The sequence below is a fragment of the Rhinolophus ferrumequinum genome, chromosome 13 (genome assembly GCF_004115265.2).
Source record: "Rhinolophus ferrumequinum isolate MPI-CBG mRhiFer1 chromosome 13, mRhiFer1_v1.p, whole genome shotgun sequence".
Classification (NCBI taxonomy): domain Eukaryota; kingdom Metazoa; phylum Chordata; class Mammalia; order Chiroptera; family Rhinolophidae; genus Rhinolophus; species Rhinolophus ferrumequinum.
The window spans coordinates 26,317,950-26,333,723 of NC_046296.1; the positions used below are offsets into that span (position 1 = coordinate 26,317,950).

The window sequence follows — 15,774 nt, forward strand, 5'->3', positions numbered from 1 at the left end:
GTACCTACCCACCCCCCCCAAGTACATGGGCTAAAGACTAGATACAATTTAGAACTAATGACAGTCAATAAGAATTTTGTTCACATCAAAATCTTGTTTTTAAATGTATATACCATGTTTCCCAGGAAAATAAGATCTAGCTCTAATGTGTCTTTTGGAGCAAAAATTAATATAAGACCTGGTATATATTATGTTATATCATGTTATGTTATGTTATATTATATTTATTACATTACGTTACATTACATTACATTACATTACATTACATTACATTATATTATATTATATTATATTATAAAAACCTGGTCTTATATTATAGTAAAATAAGACCGGGTCTTATATTAGTTTTTGCTCCAAAAGACGCATTAGAGTTGATTGATTGGCTAGGTCTTATTTTCGGGGAAACACGGTAACAGAGGCCTAAACAATTGATGGGAAAAATAGAGTTAGCTATTATGGTCTACCTAAAAATTCGTCTCATGCTTTCACTTTTATTCTAAGCAGTTTGATTATGGAGAGTATAAATTAGTTAATATGTGCTGAAATGATTAGGGTAAGCTAGATAGAGTTGGTAGTGTTATTTAAAATGAAGATTTAACCCCATGAAGATTTAACCACAGAGCCATATTATTCTTGGACCCCCAAATCCCACATTTCTAGCACTTATGCAAGAAATGGTTACTGTATTTTTCCTTTATGGAAAAGTTAACTCTGTTTTTGTTATTCTACTTTTTATTGCTAAAGGATTTACTTGGTTTTACGTTTTTTTGTGGCAGGTATCTTCACGCGAGGACAGCTGGGCCTGGTAGACATCGTCTTCCAGTACCTTCACTGTGATGAGATCTATGAGGCGATAAACATACTGAGCAGTATGAACTGGGACACACTGGGCCACCAGTGCTTTATCAGCATGAGTGCCATTGTAAACCATCTTCTTAGACAAAAGCTCACTCCAGAGAGAGAAGGTCAGACTTGAAATATATTTCATAAATGGGTTTTTTGTATACATGAAGTACATTTTATTGAATCAGTTATTTTTTGAGGATTTTTGAGTTATGTTATTGGAGATTATAAGACAAAACTGTTAATGCCCTATTAAAACTATCAAGATCAGATATCAAATAATTACTCCCATATGGTACTTAATGTATGGTATTTATCAACATAAAGAACAACTTTTCTGTTATGTACCTATGTTGGAACTCACAATGCAATCATTGTGTATTTCAGCCTAAGTTCATGTGTGGAATATGCTCAGATTTCAAACTTTGATCAAGAATTTCATGTACTCTCTTGAGTCTGGTAGACAAAGGGCCCCAAACAAAGGTCCTTATTCTTCCTTCACTTTAGACATCAATGTTTTTCTCTTCACACCCCAAGTCCTTTGTCCAGACAATAGTCCTTACGTGTGTGTGTGTCAGTGTCAGAATCGTAGCCCAGGCTGCTCCTTCTTGTTTTCATTCTAGCTTGCACTTCTGATACCCCCCCTACCTTCTGCCTGCTTGGATTTCCCTCTTCTCAGTAAGTAATTATGCCCATGGGATCTCAGATGTTTATTGTCAAAGATAGATAAGATACTGGTTTTTTTTTTTAAAAGGGGAAAAAAATATGTGTTACATACAATAATGAAATCAGTTTTTATATTTGCCATTTATCCCGCATGTTATTTTTGTTATGATTTACTTATTTATTTAATGTAAAATACACCTAAACATTTTTTTTCATTTGCATCTTTATTTCAAATCTTTGCAATAAACATTAACATCAGTGTTGGGAAATCATGGCTAATAAGAAACTCCCTAGGTAATTTACAAGGTAGGGAAAAAAGGAAATGTGTTAAAAGGTCTACTGGAGAGCCTTTTTTTCCCTACTATTTTCTTTGCATGTTTATTGATTTTCTTACTCCATTTTAGTATGTTTCCAAAGTAAACAAGTTGTTTAGATAGAATTCTGTATATAGTTTTCATTTTAGTAATTTTAGAGAAAAATAATAAGAACATGTTCCTTCAGGAAGTTTGCATCATGGGATGTGGCCCAACTCACAGGAGGCTCACAATACATATTTATTTAATGTTAATTGAATGTGCTTTTTGGGAGTACTCCAACCCATCTATGGAGATTCCAGTATTTCTACAGTGAGAAAATGCCTAGCACAGTGCTTGGCCCATATTAGGTACCTGATGGATATTAGTTAAAAATAAAAAGAGTATAACTGCAAAATTTTAGGTACTAGGTATTACTGTAATATTTCTGCCTGCAGTTATCTCAGTAATTATTTCTTAGTATTGGTACACTCTCAATATTGGGTACATAGTAGGAAAAAAAAGAAGAGTCCCTGAAGAAAGCCTGTTATGGTACACATGATCTACATAAGAGATCCTAAATTCACAATTGAAGAAATATGGAGAAGGTAAAATATTTACTGTCACTCAGGACACTGAGAAAATGCTAGCACCTTAGTGAATTTGTATTGTAAGATTCCTGTGTTGTAAGAAAGATTATTAGGGAATTCACAAATGGGCATTATCAGATTCTTGCTTTAATAAAGTATATTTTTAAGGAAACATATTGGGGAGATAGGGAAATAAAAAGCTTGTATGATACTAGGCTATTAAAATAAAATGCTTGCATGATGCTGGGTTATCAGAATATGTACATTTTAAGTAGGTATGTGCAGTTTCACCCAAGTAGCTGCAAAACACAATTCTAAAACATTCAGAATGCTTCTCTGTTGAGATTTATTCTCTCTGAACCTAACAAATTTGACATGGTAATTTGTTTTCCTTTTATTAGTGGTACCCAGTGAGCTCTTTTATTTGTAGCTGTATTGTGGTTATCTTTGAGATCTTCATTTCTGCCTTAAACATCAAGCTGGGCTATCTGATGAATCTGTAACTCTGCTGGGAGTTACGAGTATTCCATGTAGGCTTGAACATTTCAGATGTACAAAACATGCTGTCAAGAAAACAAGCAATGGCAAGAGAATCTGGCTTGTTTTCACAATAGCATTGCTGTATTCAATTTTAATCTAAATTGACTGCTGCTTTGAAAGAAAATACCCCTAAAGTTCATCTCACTTTACTGTCTAGATTTGAGATTAAAAAAAGAAATTACTTACAGCTTAGCCAAGTCCATAGCAATTACTCTGATGAGGTGTTTAATACTTTCAAACCCAAATATGTCTAAAACTAAAGAATTTTGCTAAATAAAGAACTGTTTATTCCACCCAGTGTTAGTAGCGTAAAAATGAGTAGTCTTACTGTGAACTGTAGTGTTCTTATATATGGTCATACTCTCACCATTATGGTAATTATATAACTTCCAGGTATTTCTGGGAGGAAACACAACCCCATAGGCATGTCTTGGTAGAATTGTGAAGTAGGCAAAATGTGCCTTTTTCTCTGGATCGCCATCCAGCCCTTTGGTTTATCAAACCTGCACTGCAGTCCTTCTTTCCGAGGCAGGTATCAGTTGACTAAGAGCAGATTAGCATGCCATCCCTCCCAGGGGTGTTCGCTTTCACACTTGGACAAAACCAACAATCTTGTTATTTAGGACAGGATTGAGGGAAGATACAGAGACTTTCACTGTCTCTTTAAAATTGTAATAGATATTACTCCAATAAGCTTATTTTTATTTGTATTATTTTTTTAAACATTTCTAATATTGCTTTCAGTTCCCAGTGTGGAAAGGTTAGTTTTCTGTTTTCAACTGAAGAGAGTAAATGTTGAGCACACTGTGAGTTGATTTTACTGGAAATACTAGTTCAAACTGTGTTACTTTGATGAGTCACTGTTTTAATTACCCATTTGTGGTGAGAGGTTGGTTCATTATGGATTTCTTCAGTTTTGACAGCTTTTTGTTGCTCAAAGTCATTGTCAGCTTTGCCTCAAGTGAAAGTTTATACACAGGTTTGTTTTTGTACCAGCTGTCATATTTTAATTTCATCTTTTCTGCAACAAGCTCACATTTCATCCAAGTTTGCAAAACCTGACTGACTGCAAACATGAGTATTCTGTTGTAATTGAAGGAGTTTCACTTGTTTAGTGCTGCTATGTTTGAATTCCACAGAACAGCTTGAGGCAAGCCTTGGAACCTTCTATGCTCCAACAAGACCACTCTTGGATACAACTATATTGGAATATAGAGACCAAATCAGCAAATATGCAAGGAGATTCTTCCACCACTTGCTCAGGTGAATGCTACCTTTGATTAGTGTTAGACTAAATTACCTATGTAAGGAACCATATTCTTAATTAGAATATTCCATAATATGGCTGTTTTCTAATAATCCACATCGTAAGAGAAAAATCTTCCCTTGATAGTCTTCATTTAATTCGTTCTTGTTTTCCTTTTAAGGAATATATAATATTTAAAGATTGTTTAAAACTTTTACATCAATACACTTTACTATAATTTTCCCTTTAATATGAAAGCAAAAAATACCAGCTATTTAAAGTCAATTTTAAAAAATGAGAACTTAATTGTACTCCTAGCACTAGAGAAATGTTTTATTTTTACTGAAGCTAAAAGTACGAATGTGCTGTAATAAGCTCTGAGGCAGTCATTAGTTTGCTCTGCTTTCAAAATTACTGTGGTAAGACTTGTCCATTGTCCTCTAATATAATGTGGCAAGTTGCTTGCTTTACTTTGCTTCATTTTTTCTTTAAATGGGTATAATACATTCCTTTAACCTTAGGGATTGTGTTAAAAATTAGGTAATATCAAGGCATTACTCTGAGAAAAATACTGTAGAAGTTGAAGGACAAGTACGTATAGCATATTCCACATATATGAAGTTCAAAACACTGATGGATGAATGGATGGATAGAGATAAGACAGGTGATAGATAACATTAGTTTAGAAATACATGTAAATGTGTCAATACTATAAATGAAATTAAGGACGTGATTAGCACAAAATCTAGCATAGTGTAGGGTGGGTAAGAAATTTTATAGGAACGGCATATGGGAGCCTCCATGGTTTTAGTAATGTTCCATTTCTTAAGCAGGGTATATATCAGGGTCCATTAAAAATTATTATACTTTTAGTTGAATATATACATTTTGTATACTTTTATATATGATATATTTTATAACAGAATAAAATTTTCAACTCCATGTACCAAAAGGAAGTATTACATCGAGTTGAATTTATTTTAAATTTTACTGACAATATCAATCGGTTACAGTTTTATTTAACTCTTTCAAGCAATTTCATGTATAATTTCTCCTTTTTTTCTTAGAACAGCCCAGTTAAGGGATTATTATCATTTGACAAATAATTAAACTATTTATAAAGTGGCATTTTGGTCTCCACCCAACAGTGAAGCCTGTGGAAAACAGTCTTTTTAGAAGCTGAGAGATGTTAATATATGAGTTAAGATCTGTAATTGAATCTTGCCCCCCTTTTTTGAATGACTTTAGCATATTCCAAGAGATTCTTCACCCTGAATGAGGCCGTTTCCTACATATAAACATATGCAAAAATACTGTGGCTGTTGTTTATTTGGACTGAGGGCTTTGTTTTTTGCCCTCTCTACCATTTTGTTTTCCCTGTTCCTAGGGAAAATTAATGAATTCACCTCCTGCCTGAAGAGCACAAAAGATTAACATGAATGAAACAGATGTTTTGGAGATATGCTCTTGGTGGCTTCGATGTGTTTCTGGCCTCTCTGACTTTATGCCATGATTTGGTTGCGCATAAGCATCACATTTCATAATGCTGCTGGCCTTAGAATGCTCATGTCCTACTAATATTCACTTATTCTATTAATGTGCAATTGTTTTTGTTCATTGATTTTCCTCAAATGCAGTACTCTAATTATTTTTTGCATGTGCTTTGATGAGGTGACTATTATTATTATTGTCATCATTATTAGACTCTAGCTTTCTGTGTGGTTCTATCTGGAATTGAACGTTTTCCTTGGGGTTATATTAGGTTTTTCATGTTTTCTTTCTTGCATGCTTTGCTACTATTTCAGTTATAATGAGTGTTTATTAGTTCTTTTGACAGTAAGTTATACATGGCATTATAAAAAAAGAAAAGTAAGTTTAGAGGAAATTAAATGAGATAGCTTAAGTTGGAACCATTCTTTTGTTTAATCTGCTGCCAAGAAGTTCTCCTGCTTAAGGGAAGAGAAACAAGCCAAATACTTTTTTGTATTTGTAAAGTGCTAAAATTGCATTACCCGCTTTGGTTAGCCAGTATTTTAATACTCTAAAAAAAAGTATTAGATAATGGAATAAGTCCTAAATGGTAAAGACTATCATAGGGGATTTTTAAATTGAAGATAAAGAAAAGGGATGCTGTGTAGAGTAGGGATATACCTAAGATCACTCACTGGTAAAGCTGATGAATCAGATTATTGAGTCCAGATTGGACTCTTTGGTAAAGAGTAGAATATTACATTAATTTTAATTTCATGCAGCAATATAATAGGTGAGGTGATAGTATGAATTTGTGATAACAGAAAAGTATACTGTATGAATTACTTAAATAAATTTTTTTGTACACAATTTTGTTTGTATCTTAACAGTAGAGGAAGTCCACGGACATCTTTTTTTTTTCTTGGCCTTTTTTGTCTTTAGCGAGTATAAAAAATTATCCTGACTGCCTTTCTCCAAATCCAAATGAATCTAAACTTTAAAATTTACTTCTCATGTTCTTTCCTGACACCTTTATGTGTTTAAAGTGATCAATTTTCATAAAGAAATGTTCTCTATAAATGTGAATCATTGTTCCTAATGTTAAAGATAGAAATCAGTAGAAATACAGTCTCGATATGGTAGCTAAATAAAGTGTTTATTACAGTAAAATTTTAAAGATGTGATACAGTCTAATTCACAAAATCATTAAGTTGGAAGACTCCTACCTATAGAAGGTATCTAGAAAAAAATCAGTGTTTTCCTTTTCTCTCACGCTCACAACACTTCTGACACACTGACCAATTCTCTGATAGCAGCTAGGTATTCTACAATTCAATTCATTTCTGACACTAACCAAAGTTGGCATAGATTCCACATGGTAAGGGCTCAATCCCACAAGTCTGGCCCTACTTTAGACACCATTTACAAGTAATAGGTCCTCAGGTTACCCACATTTTCTTTCCTACTTGGCTACAAATTGGAGGTTTCTACTACCCTCTCCTCCGGTTCAGTAATTTGCTAGAGCCACTCACAGAATCCAGAAAAACAGTTTACTTATTATTGCCAATATTTTAAAGGGTACAAATGGATAGCCAGACGAAGAGATGCGTAAGACAAGTTATGTGGGAAAGGGCACAAAGCCTCCATATTCTGTCTAGGCCTGCCACTCTTCCAGCACCTCCATACGTTTACCAGTCCAGAAGCTCTCTGAACCTCCTCCTTTTGTGTTTATGGAGGCTTCATTACATGGGCACGGTTGATTAAATCATTGACCATTGGTGATTTATTCAACCTCCAACCCCTTTCCCTTTCTTGGATGTCTGGGAGTGGGGCTGAAAGTTCCAACCCTCTAATCATGTGGTTGGTTCTCCTGATAAACAGCCCCATCTATAGGGGCTTTCAGAAAGTCACCTCATTAATATAAACTCAGGTGTGGTTGAAAGGAGCTTGTTATGAATAATAAAAGACCTTACTTTCACCTTTTTGGCCCTTGTACGCATAATGTGCCGTTGAATCAGCTCTGACTCTGGTGATCCTATGAATGAGTGATGCCCACAATGTCCTGTCCAAAACAGCTCTGCTCAGCTCCTATAGCCTCATGCCATGGCTTCTTCTTTGGTGTGAATCCATCTCATATTTACTCTTCCTCTTTTCTTGCTTCCTTCTACTTTTCCAGCATTGTTGTCTTTTCCAAAAAACCCTGCCTTCTCATGATGCTTTTTAAATGCTTATAAAATACTATGGAAAATGTTGGGAAAGGAATAAAAATATTATGTTTATGAAATATTTGTGGGGAAGTGTATTGATGTCTCTGCATTTTCCTTTGCAGTGTAGTAAAAAAGTAAGATGAATTAATGGATAGAAATGGAAATTGATAGATAAAGTGATAAAACAATATTATAAAATGGCAGTGATAGAATCTAGGTGGTAAATATATATTCTTTCAATTTTGAAAATTTTTATCCTAAGATTTTGTGGGAAAATATATATTATGTGGGAGTCAGTATTTACACTAGAATTTGGGTGGGGGATAAAGATAGTCTTTTGGAAATGGCTCTTCACTTATGCAAAATATGTATGATAGACAAAAATCATTTTGTAACTAAAAATGTTATTATCCAATTTGATTTCTACCGTGTTTCCCCGAAAATAAGACCTAGCCGAACCATCAGCTCTAATGCGTCTTTTGGAGCAAAAATTAATGTAAGACCTAGTCTTATTTTAATATAATGTAAGACCGGATATAATATAATATAATATAACATAACATAATACCGGGTATAATATAATATGATATAATATAATACTGAGTCTTATATAATATAAGACCGGGTCTTATATTAATTTTTGCTCCAAAAGACGCATTAGAGCTGATGGTCCAGCTAGGTCTGATATTCAGGGAAACACAGTAAATGGCTTTTTCAGTTATACTTTTCACTAATGGGCCATACACAGTAAATAAAACAATTATATGAAATCAATTCAAAGAATATGAATACTAAAACAGTTATCTAAGAATATTTAGGAAATAAGACAGAATGATCTCCAGAGAAAAACTTCCTGGTCAGATCATCTTAAAATGCTGGACAATATATTTAAAATTCTTGTTTAAGGCATGGTTGACCTGGCAGGAAACTAAGGGAAACACTCAGGTTGAAATGACAAGGATGCTTGATTCCACAAGAGTAAGCAAACTCAAAGTTTGCCTTGAGGGCATCTGCTGGCACCTGGCAGTGAGGTGCTTGGTTTACAAAAGGCTGTGCACTGGGAGGATCTGAGACAAAGCCTTGGGCTTAAGCAGAGTGGGAGATTGGATCAGACATTCCCCACATCAGTCTAGGACCCTTGAAGGGCAGTGTCTTCCATGAGAGAACTAGAAGAAGGAAGGTATGAGATGCATGAAGGAATGGTGGGCAAAAATGGTTAAACTTAGGGGAACATAAACAAAAACTGATTGTATAAGACAGAAGGGATTAAAAATTAAAACAAAATCCTGGACAATACCAACATATATATCAGAAGAGAAGTGAAGAAGTTAAAGCATTCTAAGGTCCTCATACTTTTTAAGAGGATGATAGTGATACCTATTAATACTAGATTTTATTAAGTAAAATATACATGGTACAGTTTGTAGGGTAATCACTAAAAGAATAAAAATAGAGTATATAATTTTCAAACAGAGTGAACATGTTGGATGTGGAAAAAATGTTCTACTCAAAAGAAGTCAAGAATTGGGGCAGGGTGCAGCTTGCAGAGAGAACATAGAAAAAAGATGGAAAACAGAAAACACCCAATAAGGTAGTAGAAATGAATTTTGAAAATCAATCATTGTAATTACCAGTGGACTGAAATTTTCATTTGCAAAGATGGTTGAAACAGATTTTTTTCCTAGGTTTTTACAAGAGACACCTAAAACAGAGAAAATTTTGAAGTTAGAGAATGGAAGAAAACTTATACTAGGTCAGTACCCAAAAGGGAGCTAATAATGATATATAAATAGTCTTCAAAGCAAAATCATTAGTAGCGATTACTAGAGATCGATACTGACAGAAAAATCAGTTCATGAGGAAGATATGACAGTTCTCAATGTGTATAACATAGCTTAAGTACATGTAAACTAAAAATGATCAAGTCCACTGTCATAGTTAAAGAGATTTTAATTCCATTTATATGATAATTGATAAAGTGAGCAAAACATCAATAAGGAAATACAAGAGTGGAACAATATAATTAAAAGCATTAATTAAAGGACATGTATAAGGTACTATATATAACTGGAGACTACTTTTTTTCATGAACAAACAAAACCGTTTTTAAAAATTGACCATGTTCTAGGCCATAAAGTCCATTAAAATTTTCAAAGGATCAGTTGTATTTACTCAACAATTAATTACTGAATGCCACATGCCAGGCACTATTGTTAGAACTAGGAATACAGGAATGTACAAAACTGACGGGAAAAAAATTCTATGGCATCATAAAGTTTACATTATAATGAAGGAAACAATATGTAAACAAGTATGTAAACTGAGTAGTATGTTAGGTTATTTTATGAAGGAGAACGAAGCAGGAACAGGACCTAGGGAGTATTGAGTGGTAGAGTGAGTGGACTGCAGTTTAAAACAAGGTTGTCTAGGGAGGCCTCACCAAGAAGGTAAAATATGAATTAAATCCCAGCAGTTTGGCTGCAGCAGTGAAAGAGAGGTAGAATAATAAGAGAATGGGTCAAAGAGGCAGCTGGTGGCTCTGTAATATAGGACTTTTGTTGACTATTGTAAGGAATTGAAATTTTTCTCGAGTAACAGGAAAAATCAGTACATTATTTGGAACTAACTAGTGAATGGATCACTCAGATGCTATGTTGAGAATAGACCATTTTTTTTTTCAGTTTCATGTGTACAAAACACTGTAATAGTTAGACATTTATCATTTATGCCCCTCACAAAGTGATGACCCTCCTCCCCCAACCTACTACCCCTCTGACATCACATACAGCTGTTACATTTCCACTGTCTCCATTCCTTATGCTGTACTCCACTTCTTGTGATTATGTGTATGTGTGTATGTATATATGTGTGTGTGTGTGTGTGTGTGTGTATATATATATACACACACACACACACACACACACATATATATATGTTAAATTATAGTTGGCCTTCATTATTATTCAGCTTCAGGTGTACAGCACAGTGATCAGGCATCTACACCATCCCTGAAGTGGTCTCCCTACTAAGACAAGTGTCCATAGGATACCCTACGAAATCTTTACATTATTGATTATATTCCCCAAACTGTCTTTCGTATCCCCGTGGCAATCTTGTGGTTACCGATTGTGCTTTCTAATCCCCTCCTTCTCCCTCATCCCCACTCCCCCTCCCATCTAGCAACCCTCAGTTTTTCCTCTATATCTCAGAGACTGTTTCTGATTAGTTCATTCATTTATTCTTTAGACTCCACATACGAGTGAGATCATATGGTATTTTTCTTTCTCTGTCTGACTTATTTCATTTAGCATAATATTCTCTAGGTCCATCCATATCGTTGCAAATGGTAAGATTTCATTCTTCTTTATGGCTCAGTAATACTACATTGTGTAAATGTACCACAGTTTCTTAATCCAGTCATCTACCATGGGCATTTCAGTTGTTTCCATGTCTTGGCTATTATGAATAGTGCTGCAATAAACATAGGGGTCCATAAATTTTTTCAAATTAGTGTTTTGGATTTCTCTGGACAACTACCTAGGAGAGGGATAGCTGGGTCATAAGGTAGTTCCATTTCCAGTTTTTTGAGATACCTCCCTACTGATTTCCATAGTGGCTGCACCAATTTGCAATCCTACCAGCAGTGCGCGAGGGATCCCTTTTCTCCACATCCTCGCCAGCACTTGTTGTTTGTTGATTTATTGATGATAGCCATTTTGACTGGGGTGAGGTGGTATCTCATTGTGGTTTTTATTTGCATTTCTCTGATGGTTAATGAGGTTGAGCATTTTTTCATATGTCTGTTTGCCATCTGTATGTCCTCTTTAGAAAAATATCTCTTCATGTCCTCTGCTCATTTTTTAATTGGGTTTGTTTTTTTGGTGTTGAATCGAATGAGTTTTTATAAATTTTGGATATTAACCCCTTATCAGATATATCATTGACAAATATCTTCTCCCATTCAGTGGGATCCCTTTTTGTTTTATTGATGGTTTCCTTTGCTGTGAAAAAACTTCTTAGTTTAACGTAATCCCATATGTTTATTTTTTCTCTTACTTCCCTTGTCCGAGGGGATATATCAGTAAAAATATTACTCCAGGTAATGTCTGTAAACTTTCTTCCTATATTTCCTTCTAGGAGTTTTATGGTTTCAGATCTTACATTTAAGTCTTTAACCCATTTTGAATTTATTCTTGTATATGGTGTAAGGAGTTGGTCCAGCTTCATTTTTTTACATGTGTCTGTCCAGGTTTCCCAGCACCATTGATTGAATAGACTGTCTTTACCCCAATGTAAATTCTTGCTTCCATTGTCATAGATTAAATGACCATATAGGCGTGGATTTATTTCTGGGCTCTCTATTCTGTTCCATTGATCTATGTGTCTGTTTTTATGCCAGTACCATGCTGTTTTGATTACTATAGCCTTGTAGTATAATTTGATGTCAGATATCGTTATACCGCCCACTTTATTCTTATTTCTCAAGATTGCTGAGACTATCCAGGGTCTTTTGTGGTTCCATATAAATTTTAGGATTATATGTTCTATTTCTGTGAAAAACGTGCTTGATAGTTTGATAGGAATTGCGTTGAATCTGAGAGAATAGATCTTTGAAGGCCGACAGCAAGGAGACTAGTTGGGAAGCTATTTCAACAAGCAAATGAGAAATGGTGGCCATTTAGAATAGATTGGTAGCAAAAGGGATGAGAATGGTTGAATTTTAGACATATTGAAGGTTTTGCTGACAAGATTTGTGGACAGATTGAACAAAGAACAAAGAATATGTCAGAGAAGTCAAGGATGACTTCAAGTATTTGGACCTGAGCAACTGGAGAAATGCAGTTGCCACTGACAAGGCTGGTGATACTGCAGAAAGAACAGCTGTGTGGGGAAAGATCAGGAGATTGGTTCTGGACATACTGAATGTGAGTGAGCAATTCAGAGGTGAGTTCTGAGATGGAGTTATAAAGGGAAATACATAGCCTTAAATGTTTACTTTGGAAAAGAAGAAATACTCAAAATTAAAGAGCTATGCAATTTAAGAAATTCAAAAAATATCAGTAAAATAAACCCAAAGAAAATGGAAGGAAGGCAATAATAAGGTAGGTTCAGAAAAGAATGAAACAGAAAACAAAATTATAGAAGAGCATTAGTAAAGCTAAGCATTTGTTCTTTGACAAGATCAGTAAAATAGAAAAATAGTGAGCAGTATTAGGGCTATAAGATGGACCTAATGATAGATATATGAATCATTATCATGTAGAGATTTTTAAAAATTGAAATAAAGGGAATACTATAAACAACTTCATTACAGCAATCTTGAAAAATTAAGTGAAGTGGAAAATTTCTTAGAAAAATAAATATAACTAAAATTGACTGAAAAAGAAATATATGATCTGAATACCTCTATAATGTTAAATTAGCAATAAATGTTTTTCCCAGAAAGTAAGCCATAGTACCAAGATGTTATACCAATGAAATATGTCCTTAAATTTTGCTTATGTTGCTCATGTTCTCTCTCAGATATTATGTGTAAAAGTCAAAATGGATAAAAACTGCATTGTTAAAAGAAAACTATGATTATTTGAAAAGCTCCTTAATCATTCTGTTCCATCTGAAATACTGTAATGGACTTGAGAACTCTCTTTTGTCCAGTGTGAGACAAATAGACTAAATTCATTGTAGGAGATTGAGCTAAGAGTGGGGAACAGTCTGCTTATCAGGTATCTACTGAATGGATGAGTCTTAAGACTTTTCTTCACCTTAGTCATTAGTTATTCTTTTTATATGTGATATAGAAATTTGTTTTCTGCCCAAATGCTAGTTGAGTTGTCTATTCAGAACTGCTTGTCACTCATTTTCTCTTGCATGTAACTCCGCATCGTCTTCACTATTTCTTTTATTCAGTGAGTGATATTCTAGGGTCTGGATAAAAGGCTACATTTGTAAGTGAGTGAACTCTTGTCTGCAGACCCAACATTCCTGATCACGAAAGTTGTTGACCTCAAACCCAGACTGGCCATAATTGATGGCCTCCTCATATGTCTTATCAGGAAGTCTTACTCCCTTTAGTTTGGGAGATGAGAGGGATTAAAAGACACTAGGACATGTTCACATTCACTGTATTAAATAATTGGCCTTAACGTACATTTAAGTATAGCAGTTAGGAGCAATTGGTATGTACTAGTGATGACCAGGGACACTTCTATTACAAAGCTACAGCTTTATTAAAGCTATGGATGAGGACAGACTTACCAACATGGTGAAAAATCAAGGAGTCTTACCATATAGTGAAGGACATGAACGGTATGTGCAAATTGTGGCTATAAAGAAAGAGATGATTCTTGGTTGTTGACACTCATAAACGTTTTATAAAGTCTAGAAGAAATTCTGCTTTGTTAGATATTCTACCCTGTTGAGGTCGGAAAAGAAACACGAAGAAAAAATGCAATCAATAATTTGTTAGGCAGATTTTATTACATCTGTGGATCTCATAGCTAAAGGAAATACCATGATATATAATATATGCACACAAATAAATAAGTTTCAGGAGATGTCTACCTTTTTGTGAAATATATGTTTCCTTTGTGTTTGATAAAGTGTAGACAAAACCTTAATAGTTCTTCACCCTTTTATTATATATTTGGACTTAACAGAACTCAGAAACCTACAAACAGATATGTAACCCCACTTCTAATTACAGTAAGTACTCTCACAAGTCTAGAGGAGACGGAATAAGTAACAATTCAGTTCCTATTTTTTTGATTCTCCCCTCTTCCCATTCCCATTGATAACCACGTTCAAATAATAAAATATTCATGTTGCTGTAGACTCTGATCCTTATTAACTATCTCATTACAATTTATAGAACGAGATACTTGATTTTGTCAGTATGTAGAGAACTAATCATCTGTCTAAATTTTAGGTAGTTAACAAATAATAGCTTTCCAGAAAGCTTTCAAGTTCTGACAATTAAGTTCACGAACTTGTGGCAACGATGTTGCTAACCTTTTTTTGATATCAGCGGGATTATTCATTATGAATTTGTACCAACTGGACAATCAGTTAACCAAGTTTACTATTTGGAAGTGCTGAAAAAGTTAGATGACCTGAATGAAGTTTTCTCCAACAATTAATTCATGGCTCTTTCATCACGACAATGCACCAGCTCACATGGCACTGTCTGTGAGGGAGTTTTTAGCCAGTAAACAAATAATTATATTGGAATACCCTCCCTACTCACCTGATCTGGTCCCCCAGTGACTTCTTTGTTTACCTGAAGATAAAGCAAATATTGAAAGGAAGATGTTTTGATGACATTCAGGACATCAAGGGTAATACGACAACTGCTCTGATGGCCATTCCAGAAAAAGAGTTCCAAAATTGCTTAGAAGGGTGGACTAGATGCTGGCATCAGTGCATACCTTCCCAAGGGGAGTACTTCGAAGGTGAATGCAGTGATATTCAGCAGTGAGGTATGTAGCACTTTTTCTAGGATGAGTTCGCGAAGTTAATTGTCAGACCTCATATACTGTTGTTGGGTAGAGTAGTCTGTATATGCATTTTAGACTGAGTTGGTTACTAAGTCCTCTATTTCCTTACATGTCTTCTGTCTGGTTATTCTATCCATTATTGTGAGTGAAGTATTGTAGTCTCCAACTGTTACTGTAGAATTATAGTCTATTTCTCCCTTCAATTCTGTCAGTTGCTTCATACGTTGTGATAATCTATCGTTAGGTACATAAATGTTTATAATAGCTATATCTTCTTGCTGTATTGAACCTTTTATTACTATATGTTCTTTTTTGTCTCTTGTAACCTTTTTTGATTTAAAGTCTACTTTGTCTGATATTTGTGTAGCCACCCTTGCTGTCTTTTAGTTATTCTTTTCATGACATGTCTTTTTCCATCCTTTCACT

The 15,774-nt window shown here is 34.5% G+C and overlaps 1 protein-coding gene across 8 annotated transcripts in view; it reads left to right on the forward strand.

Moving 5' to 3' along the window:
• The window catches only part of WDPCP (WD repeat containing planar cell polarity effector), a 316,746-nt gene that overhangs the window by 163,781 nt on the left and 137,191 nt on the right, over positions 1-15,774 (forward strand). For all 8 annotated transcript variants that reach the window (XR_004424816.1, XM_033124690.1, XM_033124694.1 and 5 more), the window contains exons 11-12: positions 777-965; positions 4,072-4,195. Coding sequence is in view for 7 of the 8 variants with exons in the window: in XM_033124690.1 (XP_032980581.1) it covers positions 777-965; positions 4,072-4,195 (313 nt within the window). In the remaining variant the exon portion in view is untranslated. The remainder of the gene's footprint in view (positions 1-776; positions 966-4,071; positions 4,196-15,774) is intronic.